Here is a 20,329-nt window from a genome sequence, read left to right as displayed (position 1 = left end):
ATTGTATGTAGAAAACCTCTGTTCAGTTCTCCCACAGTCTGTGAATAAAAGACACACCTCTTTGGGGGACGTTCTCGTCCTTTTGTAAGGCATGAACCATGAAAGAGGCTTCTACATTTCCTGGAGTGCCCAAGAGACCGACACTACAATACTCTTTGTGGGTACAACCTAAAAAATATGCATGTTAGATTACTGTTGAGGTATCTGATGACAAATGCCAGTTTTTATCTCTTCTTTGTTGTCCAAATATCTATTTGTCTCAAAGGCACGCCATGGGTGTTATCTAAACATTGTGTCTCTTTACACTGTATATGCCAATATTAAGCACATACATTCTAGACAGCACATAAGTACACAACACTTTACAGGACCATATATTTGTATACGATTTTATTTATTTTCATACTCAATTTTCAGTATACGGTGGTCTATGGGCTTATGCCCAACAGCTATGATTAGCATAATTTCTTTATCTCACAGGTTATTCCAGGGCAGACACAAAAGCAATTGACAGCAATTGTTCAATGAGACACCCTCTTTAGAAAATCCCCAACCTCCTTTGTTACCACATAATGTACAGCTTCATCCCAGCAGAGGGACTCAGCCCTGCATGTACCATCTGACTCACAGGGGTGTGTTTGGTTTTCTGCTGATCTGTCCTTTATGAAGGAATGTATTCACTCCCACTGTACAACAATAGGCTACAGTATCTACTGTCCCCTGTGTCAGGGAGTTTAGACGTCACACCTCCCAATGGGCACATGCAGGCTCTTACAGTATAGACATAAAATAACATTTGATAAAAGCACATCAAGAGTCACACATTCAACCATATGCAACCTGAGCAATATGTCAACCTCAGACATGACACTGTAACAGCACAGGCTAATGTGCGCCTGTTTTCTCAAGATATAAGACCAACTGAAACCTCTCTATCAGGGAAGATGAGGTCATAATGCTTTGTCATCATTGCTGTCTACATCAAGTTCAATGCTTAGCCTTAAAATACATTGCATTATCTCAGTCAGCAAAATGGAGTACTAAATGTACAGGGCTGGCATCATGGAAAGAAGAAGACTTAATGTGAATCATCAGTTTCCTGATGAAAAACATCCCAAGAGGCCAGAAATACAGTAGAGATCCAACCAGAGATCTAAGAAGCCTAGTGATCAATATCAATTATCAGTAGGAATATAGGGGAAACCGAGGGCAATTGTAACACTTTTTCTAGTAACTCTATTACTCAGAGACCAATAAACCTAGACCAGTTTATATCAGAAACATACATCTTTCTACTAATCATTCATAAATGTGAAGGTCTCGCAAAATGTAATACCTTTAAAAAAACACCAACTAAACCCACTGAACTCCAAACAAAATGCGGAAGGCAAAATAGACACACATTAATGCTCCATTAACATGAAAAATGCTTGATTTTGTGGCTGCTTTTCTGAAATTTGGCAGTTTACAAGGTTTTTTTGGACTGGATGCAATAACAATGCATTAATTGGTTAAAACTGCAAACTCTTTTTTGTTGATTTTGCATTTAATTATGCAATTGCAGAATCGCAAAATCCTGGAGGGACTGTTAACATTGTTTTGATCCATGGTGGATCCTCGTCAAAAATTCTTAATTCTCTGAGCAACAAAACACAAAATTACCAGTTTAAAATAACTAGTTTAAAATAACTAGTTTAAAATAACCAATACCCAGCCACAGACTAATTGTGATTCACAGTGGTGGCAAAAGTAGCGGTCACTCCCATCTATGCAGTCCTCCTGTGCCCAGGACTTGCCCAACACTGAGATACAATTGCCCCCAGGTAGTAGCCATGACAAACCATATGTGCTAGCTAGCTGGCAATAATCCTGAAACATGTCAATCATGTCAATTTGTGACAGAACAGAACAGTAACCATAATGATACAAGTTAGGATTAACAGACAAACTTTAAGACAGCAGATGAACAACACTGTAGACGCCAAAAAGGTTACATTTACCCCTCAAAAACTACTTTTCCCAATAAAACCTAAAGATGGTGAGATATTTGGCTGACCTTTTTTACGCAGGGAGTAGACCGACTGTAACTGGACGCATACTGAGTGAGTTTATTTAGCTTGTTTCTGATTGGAGAAAGGCAGGTTGTTTCAATTGACCCCTGTTACATTTATCCCCGGTCTCCCCTGTCATGGAATTATTAGATATTTCCCCACAATAATAATTTGACCAATTAACCCCTCATCTACATCCCCTATGCCTATTAAAAAATATAATCACAGCATGGTGCAAAAACAATTGAGATGAAAAGCCATGGTAGCCTGTCGGCCTCTACTTTTTCACCAAAAATGGTAAACAAGCAAGCAACTACTGCACATGTGTAGTTCTGCTAGCAAATATAGTTACTGTGTCTACACAGAACATGTTTTAATTGGTTCCTTTGGTCTGGCGGTGGAATTGTTTGGCACTTGATTGGCTACATCGCTTCGTCTGTTCTAGAGTGTTCTACGGACATCTTCATATTCCTCAGGAACCAACTCATTCAGTTAGAGTGGAGTTAGAGCCCTTCTACGACTCAGGCTGAAGTCTGAAAGGGATATTTTCAAGCAGATTTGCAATTTCTGCAGCTAAACAAGGTCAGTATACCGATTTGAATTTTAAAACGGGAGTTATTGCTTGCCAGCATCATTAGATAGTAAATATCCTGATGGACCTAAGCAGCTAATACAGTGGTGCACGTTAGATGACAGCCGGTAATGACATGTTGAGAAATATTGTTCTAGTTACAATAATAATGCGTTTTGGTTTTGCTATATGCGTAGGGGGATGCAGCTGTCTTGTTAGTATTGTAACGGTCCTGTGCAACGTTATGTGCGTCTTACTTATCCCCACAGCACGCAACTCGATACTGGTAGGCAGGGATTGACTTCTTTATGTGGTCAGAATAACCATAAATGTGATCATAGTGAGAATGGTGATTTGATTTGTATAAATGTACGAATGTCTGTCTACGACAAACTTAGCATAGTAGCATAGTGACTTGAAAGAAGTTTACAGTGCAACGATGATGAAGCTGAGAGGAATGTTCCAGCAGTTTCCCAACCCACACCGGGAACGACACGCCCTCTTCTGTTGCGCTGTGAACTTCCAACGGGTTTCTTTAAAATGTGCGTCACTGTTTTAAAAAATTGTAAGATATGAGTGGCTACATTTGTTGTATTACCTATTAATTATGATTTTATTTCATGCTCTTGGTCAGTAATTTCTTTGTTGTTGCAAAGTCTCACAATGTTATTCATTTTTCCTCATTTTCAGAGACCATGTCAAAGGGACCAGCGGTTGGCATTGACCTGGGGACCACCTACTCCTGCGTAGGGGTGTTTCAGCATGGCAAAGTGGAGATCATCGCCAATGACCAGGGGAACAGGACCACGCCCAGTTACGTAGCCTTCACAGACACAGAAAGGCTGATTGGGGATGCAGCCAAGAATCAAGTGGCCATGAACCCTACTAACACAGTGTTTGGTGAGGAATTCATTTGGAGCACACAATGACGTTGCATTAAAATGCCCTCATAATGCATCATAAGACATGTTATAAGCATGAACAACTTCAGTATAATATATCTCACATCATATCATAAAATACATTATAAAACATTGTACATGCCAATAGGTTATGATGTATGCAATATGTTATCATTAGGCAGTTGTCATTGGTGGATAAATAAGTGGCTCATTGTGGCTTGTTCTCTCCCTACCGTCCTCAGATGCGAAGCGACTGATTGGGCGCCGGTTTGATGACAGCGTCGTCCAGTCTGACATGAAACACTGGCCGTTTACAGTTGTCAACGACTCCACGCGGCCCAAGGTCCAGGTGGAGTACAAGGGAGAGAGCAAGGCCTTCTACCCAGAGGAGATCTCCTCCATGGTGCTGGTCAAGATGAAGGAGATCGCAGAGGCCTACCTAGGCAAAGTGAGCATGCCCAGAACTCCTGTCTCCTGTATTGTGTACAGTATGTACTGAATGTGCGTGTGGGTGTGTTAATAGTGTACTTGTGCATACATGTGTGCTGTCTGAGAGGGGTTGACGAGAGAACAGAAGACAAATGTTTTTTTGTCTAGTTTTGTTAATGTAGTGCCTTACCAAAATTACAATATGCACTCTTTGTTAATTTAGTTGCCACGTTGATTTCATTCGTGTGTGTAACTGTTCATGTTTTCCTATCGCAGTCTGTAACCAACGCCGTCGTTACCGTGCCCGCTTACTTCAACGACTCTCAGCGCCAGGCCACTAAAGACGCCGGGACCATCTCAGGACTAAACGTTCTCCGTATCATCAATGAACCAACTGCTGCTGCTATTGCCTATGGTCTGGATAAAAAGGTTAATTTCACATACTGTGCAACAGTAATGCAGTATGGTTGTGCAGTGCACGTTGATGACTAACGTGTCATTAATTGCAGATCAACTCATCACGTACATTTGGCGTTCGTTTCAGGTCGGAGCGGAGAGAAACGTCCTCATCTTCGACCTCGGCGGCGGCACGTTCGACGTGTCCATCCTGACCATCGAAGACGGAATCTTTGAGGTCAAGTCCACTGCCGGAGACACCCACCTGGGCGGGGAGGACTTCGACAACCGCATGGTCAACCACTTCATCTCAGAGTTCAAGCGAAAGTACAAGAAAGACATCAGCGACAACAAGAGGGCCGTGCGTCGCCTGCGCACCGCCTGCGAGCGCGCCAAGCGCACCCTGTCCTCCAGCACCCAGGCCAGCATCGAGATCGACTCGCTGTACGAGGGTGTCGACTTCTACACCTCCATCACCAGGGCTCGCTTCGAGGAGCTCAACGCAGACCTGTTCCGGGGTACCCTGGACCCCGTGGAGAAGTCCCTCCGCGACGCCAAGCTAGACAAGGCCCAGGTTCACGACATTGTCCTGGTGGGGGGTTCCACCCGCATCCCCAAGATCCAGAAACTCCTGCAGGACTTCTTCAATGGGAAGGAGCTCAACAAGAGCATCAACCCTGATGAGGCTGTGGCCTATGGTGCAGGTGAGGTTCCTGTTGTATTTACTGCTCTTTGCAGAGCTAAATTGCCCCATAAACTCTCTGGCCATCATCCAGGTTACCTAACCTGTTCTTCCCTCTGTAATCTCCATCCAGAAATGCCCTCAATTGGATATGGACCTTTTCCACTTGTAAAACAAATTTTCCTGGTTTTACCCTCACCTTGGCTCTAGTTGGTTTGCCTAGACAGTGTTTTGTTACATAGTTTGCTACGTTATTTACACATTGCTTAGACGTTTATGGAGGGGAGTGAGTGACACCTGTTTTGTGTCTAACAGCGGTGCAAGCGGCCATCTTGTCTGGTGACAAGTCTGAGAATGTGCAGGACCTGCTGCTGCTGGACGTCACACCCCTCTCTCTGGGAATCGAGACTGCAGGGGGGGTCATGACCGTGCTCATCAAACGCAACACCACCATCCCCACCAAGCAGACCCAGACATTCACCACCTACTCAGATAACCAGCCTGGAGTACTCATCCAGGTGAACAACTCACTCCTTGTCACCTCAATGGAATGGTTAAAAAAAAAAAGAAGAACATGTTCATATTGTATGATCCCACTTCTCTGGGTTGAAAGACCATTCCAAATACACATTTACTAAGTATGACCTCATAAGGATGAGACTTATGAGACTTACCGCTTCAAATGCATTCACCGCTGACCTGAGTGTGGGTGTATGTCCTCAGGTGTATGAGGGGGAGAGAGCCATGACCAAAGACAACAACCTACTTGGGAAGTTTGAGCTTACGGGGATCCCCCCCGCCCCTCGAGGCGTGCCCCAGATCGAGGTCACCTTTGACATTGACGCCAACGGCATCATGAATGTGTCTGCGGTGGACAAGAGCACGGGCAAGGAGAACAAGATCACCATCACCAACGACAAAGGTAAACATGGCAGCTGAATAACCACTGGCCTGGTGTGTTTGAATTGGCTGACCTCTTCCACAATTCTAATCCCTAATTTGTTTTTCAAATAAAAGGTAAGTACCAAGCTCATTAGGCTCGTTAGACATGAGTAATATTCTTTGGGAGTCAGTGGATATACTGTATATCATGAATGGAGATGACCATAGAACAGAAGAAATCCCGGATTGTGCCTTTAAGAGAGGGTTCATCTTCCGCCCCGTCCTCCTCAGGTCGGCTCAGTAAGGAGGACATTGAGCGCATGGTCCAGGAGGCTGAGCAGTACAAGGCCGCGGATGAGGTCCAGAGGGACAAGGTGTCGGCCAAGAACGGCCTGGAGTCCTACGCCTTCAACATGAAGTCCACTGTGGAGGACGAGAAGCTCAAGGACAAGATCAGCGAGGAGGACAAGCGGAAGATCCTGGACAAGTGCAACGAGGTCATCAGCTGGCTGGACAAGAACCAGGTACAGTGCGGGCCACGTGGTTTGTTCTACTAGCAGGGAATGTGTGTAGTAATATGGGGTAGTATGTTTTTGTAAGTGGTGTTCTTCTACATAGTACTTTGGTCTTAATTTGGTCCAGTATGTAACCCTAACCGTAACCCTAATGGTTGGAATGTAATTTCAGATTTTCAACAAACTTCAGCTCCTTTAAACATGTCTTTAATATGGTTGTTAGAGAAAACAGTGATTTTAAAACATGAACAGTTATCTCTTTCTCATCTCCCACCCACTCTCTCTCCCACTCTCTCTCTCTGTAGTCTGCAGAGAAGGATGAGTTTGAGCACCATCAGAAGGAGCTGGAGAAGGTGTGCAACCCCATCATTACCAAGCTGTACCAGGGTGCCGGGGGCATGCCTGAGGGGATGCCAGGAGGGAGGCCGGGGGGCTTTCCCGGGGCTGGTGCTGCCCCCGGAGGAGGAGGCTCCTCAGGACCAACCATTGAGGAAGTGGATTAAACCATTCCTAGTGTAAAGGGTGATGGGGTATCCACCCTACAGCATGGAATTGGGCTAAACCATTTATCCTTACAAAAATGCATTTTTGTCTGTTTTGGTCATTTTTGCTAAAAGCAGCCATGCTAATAGTGGACTCTCAATGGGCATGTCCCTTCCTATTGTTAAACGTTTTCAGTTTAACCAGTTCATTTACTACAAAGTATGTTTTGGAAAGTCGAACTCTTGACTTGTAAAATTCTTGTAAACTCTTGTAAAATGTTATCCTCTGCACAATGTTTTTGCCTTTGCACTTCACAGTTTGCAAATTAGCTATAAAAAAAACACGAATCTCTCGAATTCACATTCTTGTTATTGTGTTTTGTTGCTTGGGAATAACTTATCGTCAGACCTATCATATGGTATGTTATGTTGACCTAAAATGAGACCTACAGAACTATTGTACACAAATGCCTTTATGACTACACATTTTGAACATTTTACTTTCATAGTAACTGAATTTAGCATACCAATGAACATCACTCGATAAAGAAGAGGAAAAACAGACATTTTGTTATATCAATTTATTTAGCTTGTTCTTCAATATTGATCAGGTAAACAGGAAATGATGTGTGTGATCCCAGGTAACAGGGATAGCAGAGTTTCTCACAGTCATTCTTGATGGAGTACTGTTTATATTTGTGTGTGTGTGTGTGTGTGTGTGTGATTATATCAGATCAGCGTGAATTGGAGTTTCTCGGGCACTCGTGCATCCTGTAGGCGCACATGTAGAAGATACCTTGAAAACATAACAGGAAGACGTCAACATTAATCGAGATACATTCGCCACGATGTCCTAGAGTAGAATAAATAATAACAATAATACTTTTTATTATTCTGAAAGTATGCCTCTCACAGAAATGCGTGTTGATTATATCTTCAGAGAGCATGTATTACGTCATACCTGAGAAGAATGTGAGCACCACGGCCACCCAGCCCATGATATAGGACCAGGAGAAGCGCCAGTTCCCGTATCGTTTTCCGTAGTAGTTTACTGTCACCCCCGTGTAGACGGCCATCGCCAGCAGTACAAAGAAGCCTGCAAAAAGCCATTCAAATGTTATTTTCCCTTTCGCCACGTTTTCCGAACAGACACTCTTAGAATGGTTTTACCCGAAACTGAGACGGATCATCAGGCTTGTCCCTGTAGGAGAACCTTTTTTTGGTAGAACCTAACTAGAGAAGCCTTTTTTGGTTCCGTACGGAACCCTCGGGCACCAAAGGAAGAACTCTTTTGGACTCTGCCTCTAGAGTGAGTGACGGTGAAAGGAGGGATAGGGAGGAGAGACAGGAGGACAGACACTCACAGGAGATGAAGAAGAGGATGCCGGCTGCGAACGTCTTGTCGAACCCGTCAAAGGACGAGTAGTGGATGAAGGCCATGACACCAATCACTATGCCGATGAAACAGGCCAGCAGGGAGAGGATCATGAAGGCACGGGTGGCATCCCAGTACGCTGGCAGAGTGGGCACAGAGAGGGCAAGACTGAGACCGAGTGGGTCACTTACCAAGTACTACAATACGATATAATACAATACAGTATAATACATCTTTATTGGTTGATTTCCTCAACAGAAATGATTGTTTGTTGCTGTCACTGTAACATACTGTAATGGTCACACTACTATCAGTTATGCTTGGAACTGAACTAGAGTATAAAGAACATTTCTTGACCAATATGTCATGTCTGTCATGTTGACAGACATGACATATTGTTGCAGGAAAATAGTAAGCATGATATACTCGTTAAAAACTAAACTAAAAAGGCCTTTATGGCTTCAATACGAAGAATATACAGCTAGTCATCAACTGTTGTTCTTACCAATGCTATCTGTGTGTGTCATGCATTTCCCAGGCACACAGTAGCGCCACAGGCCCTGATGCATGTAGCTGTTGGAGTGTCGGTACTGCATCCAATAATCGGTTGCCGTAGAGACAATAAGGAGTATGTTCCCGACTCCGGCGCAGAACAACCCTCCGCCCATGAAGCTATACATCCTGCCAAGCACACTGACCGACACAGAGGGACACCGTTACATGCAGAACACCACAGCAGAATGGGATGGGATGATGTTGTGTATATCTGTACTGTATCATCAGCTGGTTGGCCAATACAGGATAGACTAAATGGTAAAGAGCAGAGTTACATACACTACAGTCGGGTGGAGGGGGAGGGGGGGGGGGCACCCCCAAGATTCGTTAGGCACCCCCCCAAGAGTCAATGTGTCATTTGAACCCAGAGTACAATGGGCCGGGATAGTGGCACATGCAGTATCTTTACTCAATCATCAACTGGTTGGTTAATGGATGATTTTCAATTAATACAGCGTAGACTAAAGTGTTCGGTTGGAATCGTTCAAAGGGTCTTGTATGGAAAGTGCTGACCACTGATGCAAATATTTTTGTACCATATTTGAAATATTCCCACATGATCTTTCTAAACTGTTGCATATTCATGTTCCATTACATTTTACCATACTATGTTCAGGTAATTTGTCAGAGCAACCTGTGTTAACACACCTATTATGCATATTTTTTTTCCTTTTACATCACCATGTCTTCTATGCTGTGTCAAAGAACAAATATCAATTATTCATTTTCTAGCAGGAATAATAATAATACAGAATATCACGTCCTTGTCCACACATTACAGGTTTGTACATGAATCACCTACCTTTATTTATCCTTTTTTTCAGAAAAAAGTGAGAGATTCCAATATTACAGGGGGGTTGTCAAAGAACTCCGGAGCCCAATATTGCACAGGCTGGCAGGAAAGTTTTGTTTGTGCGTAGGAAACCAAGCGAACAAACTGCCCAGTGGAACAATGGAGCATGCTGAGCCACAACCAATCACAGGGGATGAGTTTTGTGTTTTAGGGAATCTGCTGAAAATACAAAACTATTAAAGCGCTGGTGGCAAGTCTCAGTAATACTGATGACACAGTGGTTTCAATTCAAAATGCTGCCATACCATCCACGGTGAACATGGCTTGGCTATAGGCTCCCGCACTACTGCAGGAAAAGTTAATTTCAAAGAGTTTCCAGATGCAAAAAAATAGAATGATGACTATATGTTTCATTGGTGTTTCATTGGTTCTTGAATGTTGGATTAGTTGAATGTAAGTTATTATTCTATGATGAGTAGTCAACATCAGATCAGAATTAGAATTCTGAGATAATGGGTGATAATGGAATTTCCATGAATTCCGAGAAGACAGAATTCAATATATACTTCAGAAATGTGATCAGGAAATCAGTATGAGTTACACTGATGTGTACTACGTGAGTCACCCGATGACTCTGCTGTAATGCAGAATATCAGACATGCTACACAAATGGTGGCCAATGTCTTAAATCAATGAATAAATCATTGATAAAATGTTTTGTATTCAATATGAAATGAACTCATCACAGTCTGAAAGGTATCAATTTGTTTGTCTGTCAAAAATGTCTGTGGAGAGTTGTCCAGCGAGATGGAGACCAAAAAAAAGAGGCATTGGAGTGAGGAGAAAATTTGGCCAGAACTGTTGGTCCTGTTACCCAGGAAACACTGCTACTGTTGGTCCTGCTACCCAGGAAACACTGCTACTGTTGGTCCTGCTACCCAGGAAACACTGCTACTGTTGGTCCTGTTACCCAGGAAACACTGCTACTGTTGGTCCTGCTACCCAGGAAACACTGCTACTGTTGGTCCTGCTACCCAGGAAACACTGCTACTGTTGGTCCTGCTACCCAGGAAACACTGCTACTGTTGGTCCTGCTACCCAGGAAACACTGCTACTGTTGGTCCTGCTACCCAGGAAACACTGCTACTGTTGGTCCTGCTACCCAGGAAACACTGCTACTGTTGGTCCTGCTACCCAGGAAACACTGCTACTGTTGGTCCTGCTACCCAGGAAACACTGCTACTGTTGGTCCTGCTACCCAGGAAACACTGCTACTGTTGGTCCTGTTACCCAGGAAACACTACTACTGTTGGTCCTGCTACCCAGGAAACACTGCTATATAAATCAAACACACTTCTGAGAGCACAGTGCAGCAAACTGCTATCTACAATTGGGCGAATCCCAGCTTTGGTTAAAAAAAAAAAAAAAAGGTTCTACCTAAAACCAAAAACGGTTCTTCAGTGACGTCAGCTGACTTTTCGCTTGAGGAAACAGTCTGAGATTTTGAACTTTAAGCCAAAATGATAAATATTTACACTAAAACCATATTTACAGAATGAAATCGTCATAAAACATCATGGGTCAGCATGTACAGGACATCCTTTTTCAGCTTGAAAAGTTAACATCTCACTTGTGGGCCTTTAAGTTTTCCAATAGGACGGCCTTAACAGCTTTCTGTTACTTTATTGATTCTTTTCCACAGGTTTTGGTGAAAGTCAAAGAGCTAGAAAACAAATAGTTATATTGTGACAGCTGTGGTCACTGTACACATACAATTAGCTTACATCTGTGACAACTCAGCACTGTTTTTAAGAGATAATACCTTCTACTCACCACTAGATGTCGCCTTCTTTTAAGTCATACACCTGAATATGGAGCCAACATTATCACGCAGCAAACATGCAGATCAATTAATTCACTCATCCTACGTGTGAAACAGACAAACAGGCAGAATCATAATGTGTGCTCATTGTTATGTCCTACAAGATTCCTCAATCGAACATACTTACTTTGATTTCTATCCATCTACGGATATCAGATTAATTCTTCTCATATTCATAATCTCATCATCCACCAATAATGTCAAAAATATCTATGAACATAACTGTAACATGTTGATGTGGATGTGGATGCTTGTTTTCTCTATGTGTTCTAGTGTATTCATCTCTACTGATCCATAGTTCTCATGTTCATAATCTCATCATCTAACAGTGATATAAAGACAAGCATATACAATATTTATAGTTTATGATGCTGAAGTGGATGTGCGTATTTGCAAAAAATATTAATCTCATCTACATCTATATCAGATTAGTCCTCCTCCTATTCATAATCCTATCATTGTATCAGTGATATAAAAACATCAAAATATCGTCTACTGTTAATGTTTTTACTGTGTATGTGGTTTCTTGTCTATTTCCAAAGCTGTACTGTAAATTGCTCTGAATAAAAAAGTGTCAGTTAAATGGCATCATATCCGATCATATAATCATATCATGAATTGTAACATCAATGGATTCAACAGTTGGATAGACAGATGTGGAGTGGCCATACTGTTGCCTCTGTAACTGAGTGTGGTTGTTTGAGTCAAGCACTGGTTGGTGTGTGTGTGTGTGTGTGTGTGTGTGTGTGTGTGTGTGTGTGTGTGTGTGTGTGTGTGTGTGTGTGTGTGGTGGTAGGCGAGGCTGGGGGGGGTGTTTACATCATCTGTCTGATCCACGGCACAAACAAGCATAAAAATATTCGAAAACAATGTCACCATTGCTTAACTCCTCTCCTCAAAATTCAACAGGATTATCCTCAATATCAGTGGGTCCCAGAGGCCATTTGCACGGCCTCAGCACAAGAGACTGGCCCTCCCCGTCCTCCTCTAAATTTCCACACCCCCTCAACCAAGATCCACAGTGAAGCACTGTCCAGATGCCCTTTCCATCCCTGTGATATTCATCTCGGCATTTCAACAGTGGCCTAGTTTAAACATTATTTCTTTTACTGTTTAAACCTGGTATAAAACTACAACTTTAAAGCAACCAACTGTATTCAAACCTTCCTTTTTCTAGGAGCCAAACCAATTCTCTCATGTCCTCTCCTCACGGAATCTCCCTGCAAGCAGCTTGAGACAGTATTGAGAGATGGCTGCATGAATTCATTATTGATATCAACGTAGTCTGTTGAGAGCTGTCTATGCTGGGGACAAACGGAAAGAGGTTCATATTCCAGTCAGAAGAGTTTTTACTTTACAGACCCGTGGGAAAGGAAGCATGTCTCCTGTGGGAAAGTGAAAGCTCACCCTCCTCTTTTTTCTAGCCCTTGCAGCGTGACAGTTGATTTAACGCACCTCACCACATATCCAGTCTAATATGCAACACAACTGAGATACTACTTTGTACAACGCTCCAGACACTAAAATGGGGTACATTTCTCCTCTTTAATAGTTTGGTTGTCTTCACCAGCTTGTCTCTCACTAATTTAATGTTTGATATTCCGAAAAATATCCGCAATATGCACTGCCAATGACACAGAAATTGGCATATTTTTGTTGATGTAAATAAATATCACAAGTAATTCCCACCAGATTGTGCTACAGTACCTGTAGATCCATTTAAAACAATAGGCTGCGAAAACAAATGTTTTAGAGTAACAAATATTTTATTGGTCTTTTTACAAATTATTAAAATCATGACAGAACAAATCAACTAGTGTTCAACAAGGGTACACAGTACAGATTTACACATGTTCAGCATCACAACCTAAAATGACAAGGCTATTATATCTGGTGTTGAGAAGATCGATTATGTCTGTTGTGTATGTGAAGAGAAGAAGCAGGAGGCTCACTACAATGGCAGAGAGTGTGTGAAAGATACACAGTTTCTGCCTCATATATTTTCATCTTTCACCACACAAACGTCGTCATGGTTTCAGGGTAAACAAGTAAACATAAAGTACATTCAGACTTCTGCTGTATGATATGTAGTCATTTCTGACTTATTTTTCTTTCCGTTTTCCTCAAAATACAATATATTCTCTGTAACCCGGATCTTGTTTAAAAAAAGAAAGTGGCAAAGATGTCTATGTACAGTTGGTGGCAGGAGCTCAAATCACATACATAACGAATAAATAATTAAATAATAATACAAATAATGAATAGATAAAAATACGAAGGGATATTGAGAAGGCAGGTGGCAGGCCTGGAAGCTTTCCATTTTGTCTTCAGTTATTCTTTGATACCATGGCAACAGGCTTGGAGATCAGCAAAGACGGAAGAAAAGAACAGAAGATAAACGGAAGAGAATATTATCATGTCACGTAATCTGCTTCCATCTATATGAGGAAGGAAAGCAAACACATCACACCATCAGAAATGGGGTAGGTGCCAATCTAATCCTGCCACTGATGGTGTAACTCAGCCAAAGCTTTACCACGCAAACATTGTACGAGTATTCTACTAATGGTTGTATACATATGCATTGTGTGGCTCAGTTGATAAATGGTATGTGTTGTAATAAATACATGCACTCACTGTGAATTGCCTTGGATAAAAGCGTCTGCTATATGACATACAGTATATTACTGTTTATTATAATTCTACTGACCTTCCATGTTATTTTAAATTGACTAATCCACCCTGAACATACAAAGAAAAACTTCAGCCTTGATTTGCTGTTAACATTGGCCACACAGGATAAAACCATTCTCAGTCCACTCTCTTAGGAGATTGAGCCCGGAGGCAGGTGTAACTGACAACTCCCACTTGCGTCAATGTGTCTCCTGGTGCTCTTCTCTACACCAATCAGAGGCTGATTATTACCCAGAGAGCCAGTTGGTTTAAATCTTTATGCAACAGGAACCAATTAAAACTGGAGGTAAAACCACCAAACGCTGCAGCCGTGCTGCTGGAGCTAACATTGTGCGTTTGCTTGGGTCTGCTTGTAGTGCCAGATCTGCTTGTAGTGCCAGATCTGCTTGTAGTGCCAGATGGGCAGGGGTTTAGACTTTTGAGACTATTCCATTGGTTCCAATGTGCCAGGCAAACGTAATGAAGCACAGCTTTTATTGCACATCAAGTATTTGAAATGATTTCAATGACTATTAGAACCCAGGGCTGCTACTGAGAGAGTATATAGCCCTGCTGTCCCTGAAGTCTGGATCCTGGACTCACCTCGTCCCTCCTCCGACCGGTTCCGGTCCCGGGGCCCCTGTGCCTAGTGGAAGCCCGGGTGGGGGAGGCCCCAGTGCCCAGGGAACCGTAGCCTAACATCTGGCTCCTGGGCAGGAAGCTGGGCTGGCAGCATGGGATTACCCCTTCATCTGCAGAGGACAATATCCAATACTTCACTCAAAAGCACAGCTGGAAATATATGGGTCAGATTCTAAGTGATGGACCAGCAGACTAGACCCCCTACTGTACCACCTCCGGTGGTGGATAGGGGAGTGGGGAGGGAGGGAGGGAGGGAGGGAGGGAGGGAGGGAGGGAGGGAGGGAGGGAGGGGATTTCTGTTGGATATGTGAGTGCTTTAAGCTGATGGGTCTTTTAAAGTCTGTGGGGGATTTGTACGAGTATGAATAGATGGAAATGCACTAGTCTAGACCTCACCGCAATCACATTATGGGGTTTATGTCAGCTTGTATTTATGAAGGAGTGTAAGTGATGATTACATGTTGCAGATGTAAGGATTTTTCTATTTATTTGTTTGACTGTATGTGTCTATTGTGTGTGTTGGCAGTTGGCAGATTACGCTGTGTTATGTCCAGTGGTAATAATTGAGTTCACCAGGGGATCCTGAATGCTGTGACAGTATATTATCATCATTAACAAGTTAACTTCTAAAACCCAGCTACTGTTGTTTCCCCCCCCCTCCCCTCCCCCCACATACACACACACCTCCATTCCACCACATACCCTGTGAGACCCACATCCCAGGCCCTTTCCTTTGGGTTGAGGGGGAGTGCTCTCCCCTCCTTTGCAGGGCGGGTGAGTCGCCTCCCTCTCTCCTCTCTTTGTCCGGCGATGTCCGGCTGCAGCCCAACGCATCAGCCAGCAGCTGCATGGCATCGCCCGCAGGGGGCGGGGCTGGAGGAGGGGGTAGGTCTGCAACAAACATGATTGACAGCTAAACAGATAAACACTTCTCCAAGGTGATAATCAGGGATGTAGTGGATGGTAGACGCACGGAAACACAACTTATGCACTATTTTCATTTTACCCATGGAATTCAGCAGATTTTAAGTGTTTTAGTTTTTAGTTTCTTTTTTATTCTCTGGTGTCCAGCTTTTTTCCTACCTTTTGCCAAACCCCTGGTAACAATACTATGAAAATACTGTATAACTTGTGTGTGAATATACTGTATTATATCTGTATGTCATGTCTCACCTGCTTGGTTGTGCAGCTCTCTCCTGTGATGCTGCACCTCCTTGGGGGATTTCTTCTTGGTCCTGGTTCTGTGTCCTTGTGCTGCGTGGGCGGACTCAGCCAGGAACGGAGGAGATTGGGCTGACAGAAAAAAACCGTCAAGAGAATCAGAGGGAAAAATGAACATAGAGCCTGAGATCTTTGAATAAATCTGATTTGATTTATATGTACACTTGGTTATGTATCACGATAACATCGAATGTTTCACGATACTATGGCTAACTGCCTAACCTTTTGGCTAACCTTCTGTATCGTGAGGTTAGCCAAACATAAATAACTCTGATACTATGTGTTAGGACTTTGAGGGCAACAGCTGCACTGTACACAGGTGTGGATAACCAACCTTTGCCGCTCCTCTCTAATGCAAGGCCCTCCCCCTGGAAGGCATCTGCCCATTGGTTGGTATGGTACGGCATGCTGAGATCATGGGCCTCGTCATTGGGCAACAAGTTGGGGTTGGACTGAGTGACCTGGGAGCCTGACCCGTAGCAAGCCAGCAGGTCAAAGTGCTGCAGCCGCGGGCTGTCGTTGGATGAGTGGGTCTCCTCCTGGGGGGAGGAGTTAGGCGAGGTCGCGGACTGCAGGCTGTAGGATGTGCCTTGGGTTAGCTCTTCCCCTCTGGAGGCCAGGCTGGCTAACTCCTCCCTCGAGCTGTCCATGAGGTAGGTCCTCGCTGGCAGAGGTGGGCACCAGTCCTCATCGTCATCATCAGATCTGCAGTACAGAGAGGATAAGGGGGGAAGGAGGAGGGAGGGGAGAGAGTCAGTACTGTAGGAACATGCTCAGGTGTCAGACCTGAGTGTCACAGGTGTCACAGTACGTGAAAAACATTGTCAATATTAAACATACAGAACTCTGACCTTTAGAGATGCATCTGAAAACAATAGTCCATCTATCTTGGATAATACATAAACATTAAGACAGCTCTTACGTAAACAGCTATATCGAGAGAGTTGACAAATGTCGGTGGAGTTAGTATTAAATATGACCTACGGGTTACAAATGATTTGTGTTGTCATGACTATGGGGGTGTCAGAGCAGGTTTAAATAGGGGACATTATTGAGGATGGAAAGTTCTAATGCAGAGTGTCAGACGGTGGCTAATGTCATTAGAGAAGACACAGCCCAGTCAGAGCAGCTCAGTCCCCCCAGTTATGTCCACAATCTCAACTGTCAGAACCAGTTAGAAGAAGTACTAGGCTCCGCTTCGTGCAACAACCACGCACCCCACAGCCTGGAGACAACCACTGTTTTGAACTCCAACGCCAACCAGAAATGTTTACTTCCACGGTTTAAACGAATTACAGTTCATGAAGGTTTACTGAAGCATTCATACATGTACGCCATTCATATATCCTCATGGGTGTTATAACTGGCATCTGGCACTTGTGACATAACAATTTGAACAATCTTTAGTTAGCATGACATTTGCTTATAAATGACTTATGGAGTATCTGTGTATGCCCTACAGTAGTGCAAGCCTTGAAAGTTGTAATTCATTTAAAGTGGGGCCACTTTTACTTTCAAGCCGTGCCCAGACAGGTTTGGTCCCCAATCTCATCATTAACTCTTTGTCCTGTGGTTCCAGGTCTATTATCTGGTAAATAGAGCGGAAGCCATAAATCTAAACATAAACCACTTACGAGGGTGTCAGGGAGTAAATATGACACGCACACACACGCACACACACGCTCACACACGCACACACACGCACACACACGCTCACACACGCACACACACGCACACACACGCACACACACGCACACACATGCTCACACACACGCACACACACACGCGCACGCACGCACACACACACACACACACACACACACACACACACACACACACACACACACACACACACACACACACACACACACACACACACACACACAGCAATTGCACAGCAGGAATAGGACAGTGAATTATGGAGAAAAGCGCATTTAATAGCCTCTTCAGAACGCTGAGTTCCCTTTATTATTAGCTCCCTCAGCTGTAGTTAATGGGCTTTTTCATGAGGGGGATGTCTAAAAGGTGATACAGTGATGGGTCCTACCTGGGCCTCCCTTCATCCTTGTCTCTCTTGGAATGACCCTGTTCTTTTTGAGCAGGCAGTGGCAGAGACAGCACATCCTCCCAGTTGAGTGGAGCAGGTTTGGATGGAGGCCCCATGGACCGCTGTTTCACCAGCTTGGCTATTATAGAAATACACACACACACACACACACACACACACACACACACACACACATACACAGACACACACACACACACACACACACACACACACACACACACACACACACACACTTGATTAGAATCAAGCTGAACCGAGAATTAGACATTGGCAGTAGTTACATTATATCCTCAAAAACTAACTAACAACTACTTCAGCCCTATCAAAGGGAAAGCTCTTGGAGGTGTTATAGCTGCCTTTACCATTGTTAGTCCTGGCATATTGGAGTTTAGCATAGTCTGATCCAGATTGGCCAGACTGGATGGTCCACTGGTCCAGATCCTGTTCCAGGCTGAAGAGGCCAGGGTTGGAGATGACGGAGGTGTTGCCATACGGGTCTAGGCCCTGGCTATAGGGTGTGCTGGAGTAGGGCTCTGAACCCTGTGTGTATGGGGTGCTGGAGTAGGTGTCATAGTAGGCCAGACACTGCAGGTCTTCCTGGGCACCAGTGTTGATGGTACTGTAGATCGGACTGTCGTTCGACGTTGTGGAGTTGTACTTCTCTGACTGGCTGAGGTAATTGGAGATCCCAACTGCTGGACAACAATAAACATGTATAGTAAAATAGAGTAAAATATGTGCTCAATAAAAATAAAAATATAAATATCCCCTTTGGGGGCGCTTAGTGGCGTAGCACACTAATGCGCTCACCACGTAATCGCAAGGTTCCTGGTTCGATTCCGACCCTCGACCTATCTTGCATGTCATCCCTCCTCTCTCTCCCATCCTTCCTGTCAATCTCTACTGTCTCTATCCCAATAAAGCAGAAATGCCCTAAAAACATATTAATAAAAAAAAATATATATATCCCTTTAAGCTGCCAAAGGTGTCAGTACACTCTTACCATTGTAGTATCTCTCAGTAGAGTCCAGTTTACTAGAGCAACAGTTGACCGAGTCTTGACCATTGTGGGCGAGGCTGGGTGCAGGCCAAGAGTCTGCCAGCCAGGGGTAGGTCCCCATGTTTGAGCCCACCATCCCAGGCCTACTAGGAGAAAGGTAAAGGTGAGACCTCACATCAATGCTTTTTTATAAGAAGCAAAGTGCCATCATGTTTACGTGGTCAGAGTGAAACTGTGGTCGACGTACCTTCCATTGAAGAGTCCAGATCCCTCACCGTGAGCAAATCCAACTGGAAGCAAAACAAAAACAAAGACTTTGAGTAAAAACCTCTCTTTGCGAAGCAGAGGCTTCCTAAGGCAAAATATGATAATATGCCATACTCAAGGGCACAGAGTCTCCCATCGGGGATTTAAACATGCAGATTTGAATTGTCATTTTCATTAAGGACATTCTGTTGACCTACATAGACTTAAATGCATACAGTAGATCATGGTGAGACTCGAATCCTCAGCCAAGTGATTTAAAAGCCAATATTCAGAGACTAAAGCCATAATATCAAACACCTGTGATTTGGAGACAGTGATGCGATAGATAAATGACATGCTTATCACAATGTTTGCATCTCAATAGTTAGACATACAGTAGTGTCTGTGTGTGTATGTCTGTGTGTGTGTGTGTGTGTGTGTGTGTGTGTGTGTGTGTGTGTGTGTATGTCTGTGTGTGTATGTCTGTGTGTGTGTGTGTGTGTGTGTGTGTGTGTGTGTGTATGTCTGTGTGTGTGTGTGTGTGTGTGTACCTGATACCTGTATGCTTTGGGATTGAAGGTGAGGAGGGTTTACTGTATAAAAAGCCAAACCTGCGGGCGTGTAGGCAAATGAGGTGGTGTAGTGTCCCAGATCCTTCCTCCTCCGGTGGCGACAGTACAGCCAACCACTGAAGCCCATGAGCACCATCCAGGAGGCCACGCCCAGCCCCGCGATGAAGGCCGGCTGACGGACCACGCCAGTGAACTGCTCTGATAGGCTGAGGCTGCTGTCTTTCTGCACAGGGAGTGAGGGCGGGTCTAGGGAGAGGAAGTGAGTCAAGAGATTAGGCTGACGAGTCTTGGTTTGCCAATTTTGCTTGAGCTGAGCCGTGCAAAGAAATACCTACAAACTCATAATTCTCGAACAACATGATATGTTGGTGGTGCCTTGTCTTTAACAATGG

The 20,329-nt window shown here is 43.8% G+C and overlaps 3 protein-coding genes across 3 annotated transcripts in view; 1 reads left to right on the top strand and 2 right to left on the bottom strand.

Moving 5' to 3' along the window:
• The first annotated feature begins 2,534 nt into the window (after positions 1–2,534).
• On the top strand, positions 2,535–7,370 carry hspa8b (heat shock protein family A (Hsp70) member 8b). Its single transcript, XM_083684442.1, has 9 exons — positions 2,535–2,633; positions 3,313–3,522; positions 3,767–3,972; positions 4,230–4,382; positions 4,498–5,053; positions 5,347–5,549; positions 5,755–5,953; positions 6,205–6,437; positions 6,734–7,370. The coding sequence occupies exons 2-9, from the start codon at positions 3,318–3,320 to the stop codon at positions 6,929–6,931; spliced, it is 1,953 nt and encodes a 650-aa protein (XP_083540568.1). The 5' UTR covers positions 2,535–2,633; positions 3,313–3,317; the 3' UTR covers positions 6,932–7,370.
• Positions 7,371–7,644: 274 nt separating this feature from the next.
• On the bottom strand, positions 7,645–8,966 carry lim2.3 (lens intrinsic membrane protein 2.3; the record flags this gene model as incomplete). Its single annotated transcript, XM_083684409.1, has 4 exons — positions 8,791–8,966; positions 8,275–8,424; positions 7,872–8,006; positions 7,645–7,706 (listed from the first exon to the last, which is right to left on the bottom strand). Exons 1-4 carry the CDS (start codon positions 8,963–8,965, stop codon positions 7,645–7,647), a joined length of 522 nt encoding a protein of 173 aa, XP_083540535.1. The 5' UTR covers position 8,966.
• A 4,963-nt stretch (positions 8,967–13,929) lies between these two features.
• LOC310814704 (roundabout homolog 2) overlaps positions 13,930–20,329 on the bottom strand; it is a gene marked incomplete at both ends in the record, with an annotated part of 42,603 nt that continues 36,203 nt past the window's right edge. The window contains 10 exons of the mRNA XM_083684204.1: positions 13,930–13,953; positions 14,792–14,940; positions 15,533–15,721; positions 16,004–16,123; positions 16,386–16,756; positions 18,099–18,237; positions 18,482–18,814; positions 19,123–19,262; positions 19,367–19,409; positions 19,977–20,183. Coding sequence (XP_083540330.1) covers positions 13,930–13,953; positions 14,792–14,940; positions 15,533–15,721; positions 16,004–16,123; positions 16,386–16,756; positions 18,099–18,237; positions 18,482–18,814; positions 19,123–19,262; positions 19,367–19,409; positions 19,977–20,183 — 1,715 coding nt within the window. The remainder of the gene's footprint in view (positions 13,954–14,791; positions 14,941–15,532; positions 15,722–16,003; positions 16,124–16,385; positions 16,757–18,098; positions 18,238–18,481; positions 18,815–19,122; positions 19,263–19,366; positions 19,410–19,976; positions 20,184–20,329) is intronic.

Source organism: Argentina silus (assembly GCF_951799395.1).
Source record: "Argentina silus genome assembly, chromosome: 14".
NCBI classification, from domain to species: Eukaryota; Metazoa; Chordata; class Actinopteri; order Argentiniformes; family Argentinidae; genus Argentina; species Argentina silus.
This window is presented reverse-complemented; position numbering and strand designations above follow the sequence as displayed.

Excerpts from the sequence above, each read along its gene's own strand:
- hspa8b (XM_083684442.1), top strand. The coding sequence starts at position 3,318 with ATGTCAAAGGGACCAGCGGTTGGCATTGACCTGGGGACCACCTACTCC. Across the intron at positions 5,550-5,754 it reads AGCCTGGAGTACTCATCCAG|GTGTATGAGGGGGAGAGAGC; the intron begins GTGAACAACTCA and ends GTATGTCCTCAG. Across the intron at positions 6,438-6,733 it reads GCTGGCTGGACAAGAACCAG|TCTGCAGAGAAGGATGAGTT; the intron begins GTACAGTGCGGG and ends CTCTCTCTGTAG.